Source organism: Arvicanthis niloticus, chromosome 19 (assembly GCF_011762505.2).
Source record: "Arvicanthis niloticus isolate mArvNil1 chromosome 19, mArvNil1.pat.X, whole genome shotgun sequence".
Lineage (NCBI taxonomy): Eukaryota > Metazoa > Chordata > Mammalia > Rodentia > Muridae > Arvicanthis > Arvicanthis niloticus.
The window spans coordinates 41,487,453-41,509,904 of NC_047676.1; the positions used below are offsets into that span (position 1 = coordinate 41,487,453).

Here is a 22,452-nt window from a genome sequence, read left to right on the forward strand (position 1 = left end):
CACCTGCCTCTGCCTCCTAGAGTCCCAGGTTTTAATTTTTATTATCTTTTTTAACTTTTGTATGACTACAATAGAACTGATGAGCCCTTGGGGACCCACAGAAGAGAGACAGGATGCAGCGGGTGGCAGGCCCTAACAGCCCACCGAGCAAAAAGAGGCCCCATCAAAGGCAGAGAACGCACAGGCCGGCCATGAGGCGGGAAGCCGCGCGCCGCGGGCGCTGATTGGCTGGCGGCCCCGTCGCCTAGTGCTATTTGTTGTTAGGCCCCGCGCCCCTGACGCAGTCGGCGTCCCGGCGTCCGCACGTGCAGCCGTTTAAGCCGCGTCGGCGGCCGCGAGGAGCCCAGGGAGCCTGGAGCGGAGAGGTGAGTGGGCTGGTGGGCTTCCTCTTGCTTCCGACCCAGGCCCTGGACGCCCTAACCAGGCCCGGCGGCCCCCAGGGCGGACTTAGGCCAGAGGCCGCGCACATGGGCCTGCGTGGGGCTTGAGGTCGGCCTCTGGGGCCTTCCCGCCCCGACCCGCGTCTTTATGCTGAGTGGAGTGGGTGTGAAGACTTGAGGCCTGCAGGGGAGGGCGGCCCAGGGAACCTTCTGCTCTGTGCCTAGGCGGCCATTTCTCAGAAGAAACGGTGTTTGTGGTGAGCGCTCCTCCTCGGGGAAGCTTGGTACGTCCCGTCGAAGGGATAGGGCCGCCGACCTGCCGACCCAGGACATTTTCCCCTTCCAGTTTCCAAGGCCTCAACATCCTGTCTATCATTGAGGGGAAACTACCCATCCATCCATCTCATACACAGCAAGCCATTTGGGAACCCTTTCAGGGAAAACAAGAGTTTGGGGCAAATTGGCACCCCTGGGAACGCGGGGGTTGCTTGAATGATTCACCCAGCCTCTGAAAGATAAAAGTGCTGGCAAGAAGGTAAAGGCTTTGGGGGAAGAAGTTAGTTTAGTAGTTGCAAGTGGTGTGGAGGGACAAAAAGATTATATATATATATATATTACATACACACATACACACACACGCACATATGTATATAAAAATTATTATGTGGTAGCGGTCAACCCCAGTTGCCTAGTGTTTCATTTACTGTGTCTTTGACCTACACCACAGCTCCATAATTGAAAGATAACAATTCTGATGTGTTTATGGTCAAAAGTACCTTTTCTTTTTCGTTTTAAAAAAAGGAACCTGAAGCTATCATGGGAGATGAAGATTGGGAGGCAGAAATCCTCAAACCTCATGTGTCTTCCTACGTTCCTGTATTTGAGAAGGTAATAAAACTTAGAGTTACTAAAAGTTGTGGATTTTTATCAGTTAATAAACTAGTGAGACCGTTCTAAAAATTTTTTTTTTTTTAGTGTTTATCTGCATGTGATTTTTACCTATTTTATGGGGTATGAGAAAGGCAGGCTAAACTTCGAATTGAATAACACATATAGTAATTTGATACTAACAAGCAAAAGCTGTAGTACTACCAGTGTAAGTTCAGATCTCAATGATTTAGGACTTAACAATGAACACAGGTTTGTACAATTGTGTTTGAAAATCTTGACAGATAACTTGTGTATAGAAAACATTGAAAGTAATGATTTGATTTTGAGTAGTACTTTGAATTCTGAAAACTGATTTTATGTAAGGAGCTCAATGAGAATATATTAGACTATAAAATTCTAGATTAGATATCTGAATGGCATTTGGGGAGTTAAAATTATAACTCAAGAAGGAGCTTTGGGTTTAATATTTTAATGAAATGTATTTTATAAGATACTGATTTTTGCAGAAGTACCCTCACATTCAGAATTTCTATTTTATGTGTATGTCAGTTCTGATTCTAAGTGATGTTCTTGTGGAAGCGCTTATTTTATATAAGCATAAAACATCTAGTGTTTTGATATAATTGGAGTTGGCTTTGAATTCAAGTACCTCAAATAATAATCTGACTGTATAATATTTCTTGACTTAGAACCTATTTTAGGTCTAGACCTTTAATATGTGTTATCTTTTAATAGTTCTCTTTGCATCATACAAATAATAACATCTTTTGGGAAAGAGACAAATTACCTAAAAGTCTTGCCCTCTCGTTCTACATAACCAAGTATCTTGACATTGAGAATACTAAATTGATAATTACACCCTAGGACTTAATAGTGTTGTGTGGAGTCAGTTTGTGGTGAGTTTTTTATATTTATCTTCACATTTAACCCTATTGTTGGTTTTCCTGTTAGTGATTTGACTTTGGTGACTTGAGTGAACATGATATAGTTAATGGCCTGTTGTAGTTAATGGCCTGTTGACCTTTCTTGAGTAAAAAGTGTAGACAAAGGCTAAGGATAAATATCATTTGTATGGAGGAAAATATAGTCTTTTATTCAGGATTTTAAGACACTATTTGATCCTACTGAATTTTCATTTCCATTTTGAATTTTATTAGTGCTTTTGATATAGTCTTGTGCTAATACCACCATAAGCAGTATCTGTGAGGAGAATTTTAATGTGCATTCTTTAAGATACAATAACAATATATGCTTATATACTTAGAAATATTAGGGTAGTGTTCTGATAGCTCTTAGTACTTCCTAAATCTAGATTTGGAAGTGAATATGCCACCTAAAGATAGAGTAAAAGGAGTGGAATTATGAAAAACTGCTTAGCAGTGTAGTTCAGAAATCACAGTTGCTACACATTGGTACTCTGTTGGCTTTATTAGAATGAGTGTATTAGTCACTCCGTTTGATTACTGTGCAATGGTGCTTTTTGGTACTAATCATTTCTGTGTAAGGCCTGTCCGTTTTGGTACATTTTAGGATGGAAAGGGCTCCTGAAATTTAAGTAAAATAAATTGAGTTAAATCTCTCCATAACTGTAATTTTATAAAGCAGTATTAGCAGTAATAGTTGATGAAATAAGAAAATAGTAGACAACACCTCAGAGTTAACAGTGAGAATGGAGGCAAACAGATATATTCATTCAAAGTTATTTGTAGTTACAGAGAGAATCTTTATGGGTTAAATATTTGAAATTTCTATATTGATGTTTTTGGGTGGTTTAAGAGACTACAAATGATTTGTAGCTAGTTGTTCAAAAAGTAAATGAATAACATGACCTGTGATTTATTCAACATATTTTTACTTAATCCTGTGTGCTATAAATGGTGTTGGGACATGATAAAATACTTTCTATCAAAGACATTGTATTGTAGGAGACAAAATAAGCACATTTGAGAACCCACTAACTTTAAGACATGGAGAACCATAAAAATAGAGAAGCGTGAGTCTGTTATGTTGAGGTGGGTTTAGATCAAGTGGAATAAGGGATGGCTTCCTGAAGGTTCTGTGTAGTGATCTGAAGCAGTCTCAGCAGGACATCAGGAGCAAAGGTCCCAGGAGGGAACAAACAACATATTAGGGCATTAGGAAAGCAGGTATGTTAGTTTCAGATAGCTACTGTAACAAATCATCATACACTGGGCAATGTAAAACAACTTAAGTTTTTTATCATTATCCTTGAAGCTAGAGGTTAGAGATCAGAGTATCTGCACTTCTGTCCTTCCTTTGGAGGTTCTAAGAGAATCTTTGCAGCTTCTAGTACCAGTTGCATGTAGATAGTCATTGGTTTGTGTGTTTGTGTCACCCCCAACCACTGCTACCTCTGTGTGTGTGTGTGTCCCCTCATGTGTGTGTGCTCTCCCATTACTTCTCTCTTTTGTTTTTTGTCGTTTCTTTGTTTATTACCCTCCAGATTTTATCTCCCCCCCCCCCCACCTTCCAACTGTTCCACATCCCATACTTTCTCCTCACCCCCATGTCTCCACAAGGATATTCCCAACTCCACATCCCCACCCAACCAGACTGCTAAACTCCCTGGGGCCTCCAATCTCTTGAGGGTTAAGTACATCTTCTCTGAATGAACCCAGACCCGGCAGTCCTCTGCTGTATATGTGTTGGGGACCTCATATCAGCTGGTGTATGCTGCCTGGTTGATGGTCCAGTGCTTGAGAGATCTTGGGGATCCAGGTTAATTGAGACTACTGGTTCTCCTACAGGGTCACCCTCCTCCTCAGCTTCTTCCAGACTTTCTCTAATTCAACCACAGGAGTCAGCAGCTACTGTGCATTGGTTGAGTGCAAATACCTGCGTCTGACTGCGTGTCGGGTCTTCCAGAGTGCAGTCATGATAGGTCCTTTTTTTTTTTTTTTTTTTTTTGAGCTCTCCATAACCTCAGTAATAGTGTTAGGCCTTGGGACCTTCTCTTGAGCTGGATCCCACTTTGGGCCTGTCATTGGACCTTCTTTTCCTCAGGCTCCTCTCCATTTCCATCCCTGCAGCTCTTTCAGACAGGAACAATTATGGGTCAGAGTTTTGACTGTGGGATGGCAACCCCCTCCCTCACTTGATGCCCTGTCTTTCTGCTGGAGGTGGGCTCTATAAGTTCCATCTCCCTACTGTTTGGCATTTCATCTAAGGTCCCTCCCTCTGAGTCCTGAGAATTTCTCACCTCCCAGGTCTCTGGTGCATTCTGGAGGGTCCCCCTAACCATCTACCTCCTGAGGTTGCCTATTTCCATTCTTTCTGCTGGACCTCAAGGCTTCAATCCTTTTCCCTCACCCAATAACAGATCAGGCTCCCCTCTCCCCCCAGCCTCTGTCTACTTTCCCTCCCACATCCCTCCCTCCCTCCCTACTTGTGTGTGTGTGTGTGTGTGTGTGTGTGTGTGTGTTTTCTCCCTCCCAAGTGGGACTGAGGCATCCTTACTTGGGCCTTTCAGCTTGTTGACCTTTTTGAGTTCTGTGGACTGTATCTTGGATATTCTGTACTTTTTTTTTTTTTTTTTTTTTTTTGGCTAATATCCATTTATTAGTGAGTACATACTATGCATGTCCTTTTGGGTCTGAGTTACCTCACTTAGGATGATATTTTCTAGTTCTATCTATTTGCCTGCAAATCTCAGGATGTCCTCATTCTTAATAGCTGAGTGGTTTTCCATTGTGTAAATGAACCACATTTTCTGTATCCATTCTTCTGTTCTGGGACATTTGGGTTGTTTCTTGCTTCTAGCTATCATAAACAAGGCCGCTATGAACATAGTGGAACACGTGCCCCTGTGGCATGGTGGGCCATCTTTTGGTATTATTGCCAAGAGTGGTGTAGCTGGTAGATCTATTTCCAATTTTCTGAGGAACCTCCAGACTGATTTCCAGAGTGGTTGTACTAGTTTGCAATCCCACTAGCAATGGAGGAGTGTTCCTCTTTCTCCACATCCTAACCAACATGTGTTGTCACCTGAGTTTTTGATCTTAGCCATTCTGATTGGTGTATTTCTGCCACAGTAATGTACATGTATCTATAGTAGTTTGTTTTAAGACTAGAAACAGGAACAGTGAGTGATCATTGAAGACAATCTTTAAGTTTAATTGAAATTAACCACGAATATTTTGACCCAGTAGCTGGTTAGTCACCATGTCATTAGATTTGAAAAACAGCCCCAGAATCCAAATAATTTTCAGTGCATAACTGAGTATTCTTTAAAGTTGGGTTCAGGATGGAAGCCAAGAAAACTCACTTCAGAGACAGAATCTTAAAATGAAAGCTTTATTTTCTGCACATGGAGGGAGGCAGTTCAGGTTCTGAACCGTGTCCCTGAAGGGAGATGGTATATTTTTATAGGATGGGGACACAAAGTAAAGGGAATCAGGGTGGGCTGTTATACTGACTAATCCTATTTTGACACAAGGGGTTAAGCAAGGAAGTTAACATTGGTGACTTGGCCTTATCTGGGTCATCTGGGTTCATGGTCCTTGATTCAGCTTTTGCAGCCAGGACTCTGGCCTGGAATTTTAGAATGATAATAGAACAAAAAAGTGGGCAAACTGTACATAGTCAACTAAGTGAAGGCAAGCAACACATTTACAACTTGTGTGCCCTAGTTTAGATAAGGGGATATCAGCATGGATTCCCTCTTTACATCCTTTACCAGTTAGCAGACAAACATGAAACATCTGAGAAGCAGGGTAGAAGTTGAGTCTCGGGGCCTGGGAACATGAACTCACCTTTGATCCTGCCAGCAAGGTGGAACTCTAGAAACTGCCCCCAACAAGTGTAAATATAGTAACTTATTTTGGTTAAATTATTTACAATGATAGTGCTTTAGAAAACATTTTTGAGATAGTTTTCTTTTGTAGCCCAAGCTGGCCTCAGTCTCATCATCTTCCTGAATGTTAGTCATTCCTAGTCACAGTGAAAGTTTTTAAAATAAGTGTCTTTACTTGGAGTCTGCCTTCTGATAATTTTGTCCTATGTTCTACTTTATTCTGTAACATTGGTGAGTATACTGTGAAACACTGAGCTCTGCAAACAATATTGTGTATTGTCTTTGGCTTATTTACTTAACAGTTTATACTTGTCAATATGAGTCAGCAAACATTTTATGTAAAGTATTAGTCTTCAAATGACTTAGACTTTGTAAGTTTTAGTCCCAACCACAGCTTGGCTACTACATCTATTGATATATTCATATATTAATGAATTGCTGTATTCTAATAAAATTGTTTATAGGAATGGGTAGCCTACTAGATTTGTCCTGTGGCTGTAGTTTGTTAATTTAAAGTGATAAATTTGCGTTACACTTATAAATTAGGTTACTATGTCTTGGAATAAATAATGAGGATCCATCTCTTGACCTAGAAACCCTGTTTACTGTTGTTTTGCATGCAGTTATACAGTAATCTCTCTTTAGCATATAACACTGCATGAAGTCATAAAATAATCTCTCTTTATCTGCAGTTTTGCTTTTCATGGTTTCAGTTACAAGTAGCCAACTGGTGTAAAAATATTAAGTGGGAAATTTCAAAATTAAATACCTGATGTTTTAAATTTCATGTCATTCTGGGTAGCATGTTAAAACCTGCCACCATCTCCCTTTGTCTGGTGTATCTGTGTATATACTAGCTGTCTGACATTATGAGTTTATGTCCCACAATCACTTAAATGGGTTGATTCTCCTGATGTATTGTCAGGAGGTCACTAGCACTTGATGTTAAATGTTTCTGTAATCCAGCTTGCCTCATCTCATGTAGGCGGCGTTAGATCATGTCACACCACAAGAGGAGTGAGTAAGTAAGATCGTAACACTATAGTGCCATAATTGTTTTTATTCTCTTACTGTGTGAAATTCATAAACCTTTCCATAGGTATATATGTATAAGAAAAAGTATCTCATATATTTTGTGTGCATGAGATATGGGGATGAGTGAGTGAGGCAGAGAGAGCGCTACAGTACATGAATGATTGTATACTACTCATGGTTTCAGGCACCGAGGTTCTTAGAGTGTATTTCTCATGAAAAGGAAGGGATTCTGTATGTTTCTGTTTGTGAAGTAGATGACATGTTCTTATTCAGAGTAGAAAACTTGGCTTTCTTTCGTACAGGATAAATATTCTTCTGGAGCGAATGGAGACACTTTTAACAGGACTTCAGCTTCATCAGCAGGTATGCGTTATGACAAGATGGCTTTTCTTTTTAGGTCAAGAGTTTTATATAATACTGCAGACTGATAGACATAGAGTGTGTTTAAGTTTTTATAATGAGGACTCATGCTAATTTGGATATTTTATAGTAGGGTAACTTGTAGCTAAAGAAGATAGAGTGTTATAGACTATTATTTAGTGAGTTGCTGCAAAACTTTTTCCGACCTGAAGGTTGCCTGTTTGGCTTCAGGTTGCTAATGCATTGTCAGGTCTCCTGATAGTAGGAAGCAGGATAGATGGTGAGATTATTAAAGCAGGTTCCAGTCATGGTGACTGGTCCCAAACAACGGATTAAGCCACACAGTAAGAGTATGAATTTCTACTTTTTGGCATCAGAAAACTAATTTATTGAAGTTTCCAAGAGAATGAGAGATAAGTTCAAAATAAAGTTTCAACCTATTCTTCTGCTCAAGCCCTTTGTCTGTGCTGTTTTCACTTGGACTACCCCACCCTGCATGTGTACTACCTATACACTATCGAGTTAATGTGTATGCTACCATGGTAGGAAGGGTAGGAGTTGGGCTAAGAAATTAAATCATGGCAGTATTTTGTTTTGTTGAAGCCTGAAACAGGCCCACATGTGATCACTGCCATGCAGTGAAAGATTCTTTTGATTATGGTAAATGTACATGATAGTGATCATCTTCACCATGAATGTTTGTATTACTGTGGGCATAGTGTGTGTGTGTGCTGTGGCATGTTTGTGGAGTTGGGTCTCTCTCTACCTTTAGGTGTTCTGGGAATCGAACTCTGGATGGTCAGGCCTGTACAGCAAGTATTTCTACTTGCTGAGTCATCTTGCCAGCCTGATCTTTGCTATTAAAAAGAAAATAGTTACTTACTATTTATGTGTATACATGTTTTGTCAGCATGTGTGTAAGTGCACCATATATATGCCTGGTACCTGAAGTAGCAGAACGTGATAGAGCCTCCGGAACTGGAGTTAGAGATGGTGGTGAGCTCCCATGTATGTGCAGGGAACTGAACTTGGCTCTTCTGTGAGAGCAGTCAGTGCTCTTAACTGCTGAGCCATGCTCCAGCCCCAAGAGTCTACTTTTTATCTTCACTATTTTTAAGAGTATAGTTGACTGGTAATAAACACACCCACATTGCTATATCGTCTACTATCTACCTTGAGATCTTTTTCATCTTTGCGAACTGAAATTCTGTTTCTATTAAATAATAGCTCCTCACTCCTCCTGTCTCCAACCATGGCAGCCAGACTACTGTACTTGCAGTGAGTTCAAGTTGCTGTCTGTGCATTTGAATTACCGCTTATTTTAAGGAAGTCAAATGCAAGGCCTGTAGGCACATTCAGTTTATAATTTCTCCCATTAAAATTAGAGGATAAGGTAAAGCATTTTATAGTCAATGGAACTGTTGGCTCACTGGAACTTGGCTTAAAGTGAAGAAAAATCCCCCGAAACAAATAAAAAAGCAACTGTGCCAAGGTAGTTTGTAGAATATGAGGGGAGTTTGAGACTCAGGTGATGTAGTTAAAGCAAATTTAATTCCTATGGCTATTTTAAGTTCAAGTTAAATTCGTTGACAAAAGTTAATATAAAACCTTTGCCTCTGTCAAGAAGCACTTCTTTCATAAAAATTTAAATGTATTGCTTTAATATATAACCATAGTTTCAGGAACCTGCCTGAAACTAACAGAAAGCTAATTTTGCTTCCTCCATATGAATGCTGAGATCTTTTAAACATTAAAAAAAAAAAAGTGTGTAAAACTGTACTTCTTGATAATATAACCAGCAGAAACCTGGTTCTGTGAGGTATCAACAAGAGGCAGTTTTAGTAAAGGAATGAAGTAGGCCTATATCATAAGAGCATAGTGATCTGTTGTCATAGAATTTTAAAAAGTTAGATTGAAATAACCACCCACTAAAAGCCATACCTATTGATCCATGAATGCTTAGGCTAAGGGAATGAATTGGGGGAAATATTCCTCTTTTGGTTAACAAGTACTTTTTTATAGTTGTTTTTTTTCCCTCCACGAGACTCGGACAGAGTCACACGGGGAAAACGGGATTCGAACTGGGAGAGAGAGAGAGCAAAGGGCGCGGGTTCACCCTCTGCAGTCCGGCGCCTAAGCCGCTGCACCACCGCTGGCTTGCTATTATAGTTCTTTTCAACTAAAATTATTTTCAAAACCAGTTTGAGTATTTATTGTGTTTTGAGTGAGGGCATGCATGCAAGCTGCAACCCAGGAGTGGAGAGGACAGCTGCCAGGAATCAGACTCTCTCCTTCCATCATGTGGGCTCTGGGACTGGCACTCAGGCTGTCAGACTTGGTGGCGTACCCTTACTGATCATTGTGTCGGTCCTCTTCTTGATTGTAAGGATAGCTTGTGGACCTAGAAAGTTACTTTTTATGGTGGCATGTTCTAGTCAAGTGAATGTAAGCTAAAACTGATACCTATATAATTGTCAAAAACTTAGGAAGGAGCTAAATTATCACCAAATTATCAAAAATCTTGGCCTCTGGGTTTGCCATCCACTGACAGTGACTGATTCCTTCTTAGATTTCTATATTCTAACATAATTGTATCAAATTCCATTTGTATTTACGGATGTATATTTACATATTTTTGCTGTTGTGGAGACACAGACTTGCTTGTCTTTGCTCGGCTGTCCTTGCTTTCTGTACCTTTCCATTCTGTTACGTTATACTTGATTTGGTTTCTTTTCATTTTTCCTAGAAAGGGAATCCTATTATGCTGTCTATTGCTTTTAATTATTGTGTCCTGGTTAGTTTTTATTTATTTAGTTTCATTGATTTGTCACAGCCTAGAGTCACTTAGAAGAGAGATCCTCAGTTGAAGAATTACCTTGATCATACTGATCTGTGACCATGTTTGTGGGGCATTTTCCTTATTGCTAGTTGACATGGGAGGGCCCAGCTCATGGTGGCTGGAACCATCTCTAGGCAGGTGAGTGGGTCTTTATAGAAGCTGGTGGAAATAGGATATTCTCCTAAAGAGCTACTGGGAAACACAACTCACTTTTCAGTTAGGCTCCTTGTTGTTAGCATTTTTCTTTTTAAACTAGAGAAGGAACCTAGAGCCACAAGCATCCTAAGCAAGATGCAGATACAGTGCTAGCCCTATTTTAACTCTGTAATTCAATTTTGTTTTGAGAATGTATCTCAATACATAGCTGGCTTTGAACTTACATTGTAGCTCAGACTGTTATGGATTTGTCACTCTTCTGCCTCAGACATCCAAGTAGCTTGAATCTGTCACTTGTTGGTAAATAAAATTTCTTTAAGTGTGTGGAACATCGAAAAGGCTTTAAATTTGTATATTTGTATACATATTTTTATTTGACTTGCTTTGAAATGTTATTTGTTTTAGAAATGGAAGATGGACATTCTGGAAGAGATCATTTCATGAGAAGTGGATTTCCTTCTGGAAGAAATTTAGGAAACAGAGGTAAGTGTCATCTCTTTTTAAACATCCGAACTGTTGAATAATGGCATAGGGGCTTTGGTTGGCTAGTTGTGCAAAACTAAGTCTTCTGTAACTCAGTGGATGGTAGGTTTTGTTGGTATAATGAATTAATTTTTGTGTGTATGTGTGTGGTTTTTTTTTTTTTTTTTGGAAACAGGGTTTCTCTGTATAGTTCTGGCTGTCCTATAACTTATGCCTATAGTATAGACCAGGCTGCCCTTGAGCTCCCAGAGATCCACCTGACTCTGCCTCCTGAATGCTGAGATTAAAGGCATGTAACACCACTGCCTGGCAAGTTAGTTTTTATTTAATGTTAGGGTTGTGAGAGTGTGGGGCAGAGAAACAAAGACAGGCATGCCCAACTAGCTTTAAATTCTATATAATATCCATGCTGGCCTTAAACACAGGCTGCCCATAAACCTCTATGTGTAATACAGTACAGACAAGTATTGAACTTGGGATCCTCCTTCCACAGCCTCCTAAGTGCTGGGAGTGGAGGCCTGTCCACCACACCAGGTAATGCCTGAATACTTTATGCTGTTTTTACTTTCCTGGTATTATAAGACATAGTTAAGTGGGCTAGACAGACAGATTGGTCCCATAGATCAGCTGCTGCTTAATTTCAAGTTTCTGTTTCTAGGAATTGATGTGAGAAGAATGTTATAAAAACCTTTGGATGGTTAGGGTATAAGGGCCTTGTTGAGTGTTAGCTTTCTTAACAAAAAGCAGTATGGGAGATATTTCTGTTAGCTTATCAGTATTGTTTAACAAGTTATTTACTTATGTTTGAGACGGGGTCTCTTGTAGCTCAGACTGGCCTCGAATCTACTGTGTAGCTGAGGCTGGTCTTAAAATTCTTGTCTTCCTGCCTCCACCTCCCAAATTTTTTAAAATTACATTTTTAAGCTGTCAAAACTTGTCATATATATTGTAATTTCAGCATTTGGCAGGAGGATTTTGAGTTTAAGGTCATCCTAGGCTGCATGCAAAAGTCTCTAAACAAACACATGAACAAACAAAAACAAAAACAAAAAACTAGGAACACTTGGGTTTAGTAGTTATAGAGCAAAATACCTTCATTTTCCCATAATTGATAGAGTTGATATTAAAGTACTGAAAACATTTTATACTAAGTTTTATTATAATGCAAAAACATGGTACTAAAATTTCATGCTAACTTAAGCCTTTGTGAGCTTTTTGTCTGTTTGTTTGTTTGTTTTTCGAGACAGGGTTTCTCTGTATAGCCCTGGCTATCCTGGAACTCACTCTGTAGACCAGGCTGGCCTCGAATCCACCTGCCTCTGCCTCCCAAGTGCTGGGATTAAAGGCGGGTGCCACCACTGCCTGGCAAGCTTTTTTGTCTTTTAAGACATAACATAGCTAGGACTGTTTGGTAATTTAAAAACATCTAATATCCATTTTTTTCTCTTTGTGTTTCTATACACACACACACACACACACACACACACACACACACACACACACATCTTTATTCTTTGTGAGTTTCACATCATTTACCCCAACCCCATTTATCTCTCCATCCATTCATATCTCCCCTCTGCCTTTTCAATCTCCACCCCCAAGAAAATAGAAAACAAAAATAAAAAATAAACAAAACAAAGTATAGAAAACATCTCATTGTGGAAGCTGTAGTGCGTGCATCACAGTGTTTTCCACAGTGTGCCCCTTCCCCACACATCTTTACTTACAAATGTTCATTGCAATGAGTCACTGGTCTGGTTTCAAGGTCTCTGACTACACCATCAATACTAGCTCCTTACCAGGACTCCTCTTGGGTATCCTTTTGCTTCCCTGTGTCATGAGATTGCTGTAGCTTTGGATCAGCAGGACCAGCCTTTCACGTGCTCCAGCAGTTAATAGATGAGATTTTAGGGGTGGTCCAATTTAAAGCCCTGCATCTGGGTCTGGGTGGTAGCTAAGTTGGCCATTCTGCCAGCTCTCCTACGTATCACCAGGTGGAGCTCTTCAGCTCACTCAGTGCTGCAGCTGGCAAGGGGCTAGACCAGCTCTCCTGCTCTCATGCCCTCCAGTTGGCTCACTTATGCTTGACCATGAGCTCTACTGAGTTGCCCATGTGGGTGCAGAGCCAGCCAGCTCTTCCTAGTGCTGCAGCCAGTGAGTGCAGGCAGGGCCAGGTCTTCTGTTCTCATGGCCTTGGGACCAGCTCTCCGGACTGCCTCAGGTGTTGAGGTTGGGGAGAGAATCTCTCTGTTGCCCTTGGCCACGCCAGCTCACCTGTGCCCTGCCATCAGGGCCAGCTCTACTGTGCTGCTCAGGGGAAGACTAACACTCATTCTTAAATTTATCTTTGAAAAACTTGATTGACTTTTTCATTTCATTTGACATTTTGAAAACCTAATTTCTTATTAATATATAAATACAAATTTGAATTTATATTTGAATATCTCGCTACTAATTGTTAGCATGATTTTCAAATATTTATGTACATTTTGTTTTTAAATGTTTACATATTAATATACATTGCTAACGGGTCATATAAGAGTAGAAGACTGTACTTTCAGGGATCTTTCTTCTTCTAGTGCTGGGATTAAAGGCATGTGATGACATGCCTGACCTCAGTAGTACTTTTTCATTGAGAAAAGGGCCAAGGTAACAGATTTTGTCACAAGTTATTTTCATAGGTTTTAGGTTGAAATGCAGGTTGCTGTTTTAAAATAGAGCTCTGAGCTAGGTGTGGTGATGCACAGCTCTAGACCTGGTACCACACCAGCTTGGCAGCATGTGGGTTCAGAGCCAGTCTAGAGCTACATAGAAAGATCTGTCTCAGTCAAAACCAAAAAGCCCTTTTGGTTAAATGGCACTAACTTTAACATTATCTTGGTAGTGTATATACTCTCAGAAGTTCTTGTCCTTAAGGCTGACCTAGAATTTTATATAGTTTAATCTTGGTAGTAGTTTTTGAACTTGTATAATTCAATGTGTGCTAACGTGCTTTTGATTTGATTCTTAGAATTAAAATTAGAATTAAAATTGATGAGCTTTTTGGATCCTTTAAATGATGACTGAGTATCTTTAGGTTCTTGAATTGCATACAGTTTTTAGGCTATGATGAAAATACTTGGTTGTTGGCATATGTAGTTAATACAGGCTTTTAGAAATTTTGACGTTTTTCTTCAACACCTCTAAACTGAATGTTAGAGAGAAAGGTAAGACAGTTTATAGGGATCATAGAGAATGATTTTTTACAATTGTCCTTTATAGTAACAGTGCATGCTGATTTGGATGGCTCTGTTGTTCTTTTCTATTCCAGTTAGAAAAGGTAAGGGGGATGTATGTGTGCACACGCTCACGTGCACACGTGCACACATGCATGCTCAAAATACACTGTATGAGATTATCTTAAGAATTAATGAAAATACTATAAACAAGAACCAACTATTCTCCTTGTACGTCTGACCTTAAGATTATTTTTCATTTTTTGAGATGAGGTTCTTGTAGTGTTAACCCAGGTTGGTCTCAATCTCTTGGGCTCAAGGGATTTTCCTACTTCAGCCTCCTATATAGCTGGTTATTAACTTAGTGGTTGAGAATCACATGGACTGTTACTAAGAAGAGATACAGAGAGTAATATGCTCTTGGGAATTTGGAAGGGGTATACTTGATTAGAGAGAGTACTAGAGAAGACTTCACAGAGGAATTGGTCTTCTGAAAATTGGAAAATTCAATAGGAAAAATGGGAAAGCAGGGATACCGTGCCAAAAGGAACAGCATACAGAAAAAAAAAAAAAAAACCTAGTGGTCACAATATGAAAATGGAGTTATTTAGTGTGCTGGCAAGTTGGCTCGTTTGCTATATGAATCTGATACCCTGAGTTCAGTCCCCACTTCCAGACTGGAAGAAGAGTATAAACTGAAAGCTGTCTTCTGACCTTTGCATGTGTGCCATGACATGTATAAGTCTGCACTCACATACACCACCACCAACAACAACAACAAATAATTACGGGTGGTGTCATATACCCTTAATCTAGCGCAGAGAAGCAGAGACAAGTGGATCTCTAAGTTCCAGCCTGGTTTACCTAGTGAGTTCAAGGCCAACCAGGGCTACATGGTGAGACTCAGAGAACAAAAGTGGAGTGCTGGCAAGGTAAGTGCTTCTGCTAAGCCTGACAACCTGAGCCTGATTCATGGTAGAAGGGTAGAGTTCACCCTTTGATCTTCAAATGTATGCTCACACAGAGCTCACACAGAAATAAGTATAAAAATGTTGGCAGTAGTAATAAGTGGAAAAAGTAGGAAGCTTGAAAGTGACAGGTATTAGAAAAATAAATAATAGAACAATAAAAATAGTACAGATTTTTCAATAGTGAAGATTATCATGTGGGCTGAATGTAATGCTTTGGTCAAAGGAATCATGAAGTGAATTCTGGATAGAAGGAAATGGAATGAGTAGAACTTAAATGAGTAGAAATTATATTTTACCACTACTAGGTTTATGATTTTTACTTTGGGATCTAACTTGATAATTAAAGAAAACCTTGCAAGTATATAACTTATTTTAAAGTTCTTTTTCTATTTTCTTACCATCTGTAACCCTAAAGATTCATCCCTATTTTTGATGACATAATTTTGCATGCTAAGTTTAACTATCTAAATTTTTTTCAGATATTGGCGAGTCTAGTAAGAGAGAGAATGCATCTACAACTGGTAGCTTTGGAAGAGGAAAGGGTTTTGGAAACAGAGGTAATTACTTGTAATAATTTACAATCAAAATTTTAATTTACTTCAAGGCTTCCCATTTATTTTTTTTAGAAAACAAAGCACAGAAAGTGTGTGCCACGTAGAAGTCAGTGAGGCTCAGAGAAAGTGGCGTCATATGGGCATAGTGTAAAGGCAGCAGTTCGTGCTGTTCTGGGTACACGCAGTGCTCCGCTTGTCTTTTAAAGAAGAGTTTATTCTTACGCATGTGTGTAGCTGTGGGGTTGTACATGTTCTGCAGTGCATGTGTGGAGGACAGGACAGCTTGCAGTCATTGCTTCTCTCCTTCCTCCCTGTGGGCTCCCAAGATTCCAGTCAGATCGGGCATTTGCCACAAGCACTCTAATCCCTGTTGGACCATCTTGCCAGCCTCCATTTATTTGTCTTTAAAACCAGACAGCATTCCTCATGCTGTAGTATCATTGATTCACGTTATACACTAATCTAAGTTCTTCCTTCTTTATTACTGAGGGTTCCCAGTTCCCCTGGAGATTCATTTTGTACCTCTGTAGACAAACATGTGCACATGTGTAGCTGAGCAAAGGAAGACCAGTAGTGTATAGATGGGAGTTTCCCTACGTAGGTACTCAACACTGACTCTTCCTGGTCCCAGGCATGAGGGAGAGCAAGCAGCAGTGGAGAGGGCAGTAGAATAGATACAGTCCTTTTCACAAGCAGCGTTGAAGATTGATATTTAAGTGAAGGTGATAATTTAAAAGTTAGTTTTTTGTAGAAATAATATTTTTTAGGAATTATGTATACATTTTGAAAGGAAATACCTGCAAAAGGATTTTTTTGGTTAATCATACAGTGAATACTTGGGTACTTGCTTTTATATGGGAACTGTGTGTTAAACTTCCATTGTATTTTGTTGCTACAAAGACACTTAAATTTGGTTAATCCTGCAGATGTTCCACAACTTGAGATAACACACATATGTATAAATTGAACAACTGCCTGAATAACTGGATGGTTCTTATAGTAAACAAGCCTAATTGTAACTGACTTCTTTATAATATAGTTTAGATAATGATTGATAGGTATTCCGTATTGACATTTACTTTTAAGGTATGTGCCCCCAAGTATCTTTTCTGTGTGTATGAGATAGAGCAGAACAGGCTGGGGTATCTCACTCTGCTGCCCAGGTAGGTATCTAACCTGTGAACTCAAGTGATGTGTTATGATTAGCTTCCAAATACTTAGGGCTGTAACCATGTACCACTATACCTAGTTCCTTGAGAATTTTTACACTACAGAACATTTTATTAAGAGTCAACAGTTCTTTGGAGGCAGGTCTCTCACTGAATCCAGAGCTTACTGATTTGGTCATACTGCCTGGCCATAAGCCCCAGGGGTCGGTCTTCTTGCATCCTCAGTTAAGGAGTTATAGACACACATCATGTGTATAACTTTTTCATAGTGGTTCTGGAGCTTGAACTCAAGCCCTGGTGCTTACATGGCAGCTACTTTATCAATTAAGCAGTCTCCTCAACCCCAAATTTATTTTTGATGTTTTGAATGGAAAGCAAATAATAGTTATAATGATACATACTGTTGTCTTGCCTGTACATATAAGGGGGAATATAGGCTATTTGAAATAATATAAAATCTATCGAAACATTTTTAAATTTAAAAGAATAGAGCTAATAATCTTATAGAGGCAGAAGTTCTAGTATTATTTGAATTAGTTCTCATCTTATGTCTGTGTATGTAGTTTATATAGAGAGTTTATCTCATTCTGTAGGGTCAGCATAACTAGTTGTCCCTGAAAGACTCTTAAAACAGATTTTATTTATGTGTATATGCATGCTGTATGTGTTTTTGCACACATTCCATGGAGGTTAGTCATGGGTGTCAATCCCTTGAAGCTGGAATTACCAGCATTGTGACCCACCTGACATGAGTGAGCTGAACCCTGACCCTTATGATAGAGCACTAAGCACTAAACTACTGAGCCATCCTTCCAGTCCTGAAAACTGTTTTTTAAACTATAGAGAAAAGAGAAATTCTTTCAGAAATTTGAAGGGTTTTTTTTTTTTTTTTAATATTTTGTATAGGTTTTTTAAATAACAAGTTTGAAGAAGGTGATAGCTCTGGTTTCTGGAAAGGTAAGTTGTATTTCTGTGGCAACTTTAGAAACTTACACTGTTGGAAGCACATGATAGAGAAACACAGACTGCCAGTCTTACTCTGCTTCTAAGTTACATTAGTCTCAGTTTTATAGACCTTAGGCAAGGGTGTAGATAAAAAATTCAGGCACCTTTAATTTGGTATTTTTGCCACCTGTCTTAGTTAACCTATAAAGTACAACCTTTGAAAATTGTTATCTATAGAAAAGGGTAGGTAGTAGAGAAAGGAAGTCAAGAATGAAACTTTTCTGACTGTAGGATAACACCTCAAGAGCTAAGTTCAGTCTCCAGGACCTCATGGTGGAAGGGGATAACTGATTCCAGAAAGTTGCTCTCTGACCTCCATGTGTGTCCTCCGGCAGGCACAACCCTCCCTCCTCCCCCTCCCCCCCCCCACATTTATCCTTAAACTCGGGTAATTCTAAGAGGAAAATGATGAGGAAAACTCTGATTGAAGTAAAAACATGTCTAAGGAAATGCTCTCAGGAAATGGCATGATAACAGAATGATATTAGTAGAAGGTCAACTGCTTTATTGAGTCTGATTGACAAGGTTTGTGTGGGATCTTGGAGCTTGTATGTAAAGTGCATCTCTGGTGATTCTGATAGGTTTTTGTTTGAAAACCACTGGTGTATCGAATTTTCCTGACATTGAGTTCCAGAGTTTACTGACTTCTCAGCCCTGCTTACCTGCCAGTTTAGTGATAACTAAAGCAAAATGGTTCACTTTAGGCCAGTGTTTATTAACTCTGTAGAGTGGGGGCCATCCATCTTATGGGCTAGCTATTTAGGCTGTCAGTAAAAGAACAGAGCATAATACTATTTGTGGTAGATATTTAATAAATGTCATTTCTTCATGAGTTATGAGGTTTGCTCTTGGATTAGCGCTCAGTGGTAGTGGAATATGCACATGACCCTCAGTTCATCCCCAGCATTTGGATGGAAGAGAATAGAGGGCTTGTTTTATTATATACTTTGGTTCCCAAAGTCAAAACTAAGACTAAACATAATCTCTAAAACTTTTAGAATTGAGATTGGGTAATTTGTTGTTTTTGAGACATGAGCTTGCACTGTAGCCCAGGATGGCCTTGAACTTGTTGTAGTTCTCCTGCCTCAGCCTTCTGAGTGCATTGCTGGGAGTATGAGCCACCATACCTGACTTAGGATTGGATTATAGTATATCAAATGAGATGGTTTCTTCTAACCATTGCTTTTAGCGCTGTTCTATTCAAAAGAAAACATATATAAAGGAGAATTAGTGTTCAAGAAGAAAAAATCTTTAAAAAATTTCTTGAGTTCTGAGTACTTTTGTTTTACCCTATTAATTTTTAAACTACTTACTGGTTATATTGTATTTTCTCATTACTGTAATAAAAGCAACTTAAGGAAACTTATTCTAAGAAGTCAATAGTCTGTCATGGGGGCCATGGCAGAGGGAGTGTGACACTGCTGGTGATGTTGCACATACAATGAGAGAGATGGCAGAGATGGGAGGATGCTGGTGGCACCCAGCTCACCTTTCCTTTTCTTTTTATTCACTTCAGGATCCTAGCACATGGGGCACTGAGAGCCACATGCAGGATGGGTCAATCTCCACCCCCCACCTCCTCTCTTTCTTTTTATCTCTTAAGCCTCTCTGGAAACATTTTCACAGACATGCTCAGGGTTGTGGTCTTACATGATTCTAAATCCAGTCAGGTTGACAATGAAGCCTAACCATCATAATAATCAAGATAATTTCCATCTAAGCACAAACTTTCTTCATTTTCCAGTTGAATCCTTTCTAGCAGTGGGGGATCAAATAACAGCATAGCGTAAATCAAGTTTTCATTATGCTAAAGAGTGCTTTCTCACCTCTTTATCTCAGAGTCAGTCTTCTTTCTTTTCCAATTATCTTTCTTAAATCTTCTTTTTGAAAAAATTGTGTGGGGGGGAATGGGGAAACGGGATGGTATCTGAAGTGTAAATGAAAGATCTAATAAAAAATAAAAAAAAATTTAGTTATTTACAAAAGACATTAAAAATTATGAATGTATTAAAAAAAAAAAAAGAAAAAGAAAAAATTGTGTTAGATTGCTGGCCTGGGTCTGCTTTCACCCTCTGGGTAACCAGGCATCATTGTACCCTGGGGCTGTACTGGAAGGAATGAAGTTTAGCTGGGCTTAGGTGGGTTAGAGGGACTTGGTCTGCGTGGGCGCAGAAGAAACGGCCTTTTCCACAGACAGTTTTCAGTGAAACAGCTCTTTTTATTGGGGGGTAAATAAGGATTATATAAACCTTGGGGAGTGGGTAGGGGTTTTGGGGGTGAGTGTGTATGTATCATTGACTGGAACTGAGGGGCTGGGAGTGCTTCATTTGCATGAAGAGAAAATCTACATGCTAGCTGGACATGTCCTTCCAGGGAGAGGAAGTTTTAACCTGTACACTGGCCACCAGGCTATATTACTACCCTCAAGGATGGTGGCAGTGGGGGTGGGGTGGGTTGTAAGGCTTATGTGTGCTGGGACATGCTGGCCCAGAGCAGGGAGCAAGCAGTCCTATTTCTGCTAGTCTTAAGACAAGATTTTTGGAGTTTGAACAAGTCTCAACATCAGTCTTACTCTGGACTGGCTCTTCCAGTTGCATAATTTCCAGGCTCTACATTAAATGACTCTTTTTCAGAATACATGCTGACTGCATCCAAGGGTCCTTATCCTCTCTCAGTCTATAAAGAACAAATAAGCTACTTCTGCAGTGATATCGATGTCTGCAGATGCACAGTTGAGAGAGACATGGAAGGTTTCTGTGACAACCTTTCCTTTACCTCAAGCCTTCCTCTACCCCACTCCCAAATTTCCAAAATATTAACAGCCTAGACAGGAAGTCATCAGAGAGAAATCTTAAATCCTGTGATAGGATGCTGGGGTTTCACCTTCTACAGCAGGGTGAAGGAGGGGAAGGTCTCGGCTCCATATAGGGGGCAGGGCCCTGAGAGCTTGATCATGCCCCCAGTGAATGTATAGATAACACAAACTGGACATTTCCCCTCCCCCTGGGTAAAGAGGGTATGGGGGGAGGACAGGGAAGCTAATGTGATGCAAATGTGTTATGAGTATATGATATGAAATCCTCAGAGAACCAATAAATATTACAAAAATATGCTGACTATTAAAGCTCAAATAGTCAAGGAGAGGCTTTCAGCTAGGTATCAGGATGATGTTTTGAAAAATATAAAACAAAACATATCAATTAGACAGGTACTTTTGTGTAGCAGTTTAGATGATAGCCCATTAACTGTTTGGTCACTTGACTTTCTGTTGTTTAAAGTTCTTGAATACTAGACATCAGTGTCATGTGCTGGGTACCTTGAAGCTGTCTCTGTCTTTCCCAAGCATGCTGTTTTAAAACTTCTGGAGAGCTTAAAGTTAGATTAATAATATAAAATGTTTAAAGTTTAAAAATTGCAATCCCTGCTATCACTAAGCACTTGGAGGATAACTCTGGGAATGGAGCTTAGGCGTTCATTTTCACCCAGTTCACGTGAGTGTCCATCAGTGTTGTGGCCGATCCTCATACCACTGTCCAGAGAAGCCCTAACAGTGTAGTTGTACTGTCACTAAAACAGAGAAGCCATTGAGTAATTGAGTTACTTAATTAGGAAAAATGAGAAAAAGTTTGCATGGATGTAAGAAAGTACCACTGTCTAGTATTGCTAAGAATGGTAAATTACAGAAAAAGAAATGACATTTTAAATAGAACAGCCACGTGTCTCTAATAGCCTATGAATGCTTTTCTGAACCATTAGTTACTTGTGGACATTCTTCTTTTTGTATTGTTTTGTCTAGCTTTTTAGCCAGCAAATAATGAGTGCTCAATCATTTACTTTACATTGAATATTGATATATATATAGAGATATACTGTATAGAGAATTTACTCTGAGCAATGGTTTTTATGTTTCCAATAAAATTATTTTAAGAACCAATGTTTATATTCAACTTGAAAACTATTCTTGTTACAGTCTGTTCTTAGCTCTTATGTCATTAAAGTTACATAGATGCTATTCACACCTTTTGTTTCTATTGAAGAGTCTAATAATGACTGTGAAGATAATCAGACTCGGAGCAGAGGGTTTTCTAAGCGAGGCGGTAAGGACAATGCTTTGAACAATTTGTTTATAAGACAAAACTGACTTTAGAAGGGCCAAAAGAAAAATAATGAAAACTTTAAGAAAAATATGTTGATGTATGCTTCTTGCTCCCAATACATGAGTGACTATTTGTAGCTCCACTTCTTCAGTTCTAATGTCATTGGAGATTTGGTTTTTTTCCCCCAGGGATCTCAAGAATGCCATAATTTACAAAAGAGGGATTTTGGTGTCTTGATCAATCACAATTTAGATAACTGAGAATGTATTTGTCTCTGAAAAGGGTCATTAGACATTTGGAAGAGGCAAGAAATTGCACATTTTTTGTTCAGATCTCATGATAATTCACTACATTTTGTTAGTTCTACCTATAACAAATGTGAGGTGATGTGGCATAGCGATTATCATTTCATATTCATGAATATATAGGGAGACATGTTAAAACAGCAGCAGTAATACCTTCAAAAAAGAAAAAAAAAAACCAG

At 39.3% G+C, this 22,452-nt stretch overlaps 1 protein-coding gene across 4 annotated transcripts in view; it reads left to right on the forward strand.

Annotated features, from left to right (window-relative positions):
* The first annotated feature begins 230 nt into the window (after nucleotides 1-230).
* The window catches only part of Ddx4 (DEAD-box helicase 4), a 53,300-nt gene continuing 31,078 nt past the window's right edge, over nucleotides 231-22,452 (forward strand). For 2 of the 4 annotated variants that reach the window (XM_034523444.2, XM_034523450.2), the window contains exons 1-7: nucleotides 231-365; nucleotides 1,182-1,268; nucleotides 7,422-7,482; nucleotides 10,880-10,957; nucleotides 15,623-15,700; nucleotides 17,773-17,823; nucleotides 21,909-21,968. In XM_034523444.2, the coding sequence (XP_034379335.1) occupies nucleotides 1,197-1,268; nucleotides 7,422-7,482; nucleotides 10,880-10,957; nucleotides 15,623-15,700; nucleotides 17,773-17,823; nucleotides 21,909-21,968 (400 nt within the window). In that variant the 5' untranslated portion in view covers nucleotides 231-365; nucleotides 1,182-1,196. Of the gene's footprint in view, nucleotides 665-1,181; nucleotides 1,269-7,421; nucleotides 7,483-10,879; nucleotides 10,958-15,622; nucleotides 15,701-17,772; nucleotides 17,824-21,908; nucleotides 21,969-22,452 lie in introns of all 4 variants that reach the window. The other 2 variants (XM_034523449.1, XM_034523445.2) reach the window with 2 other exon arrangements.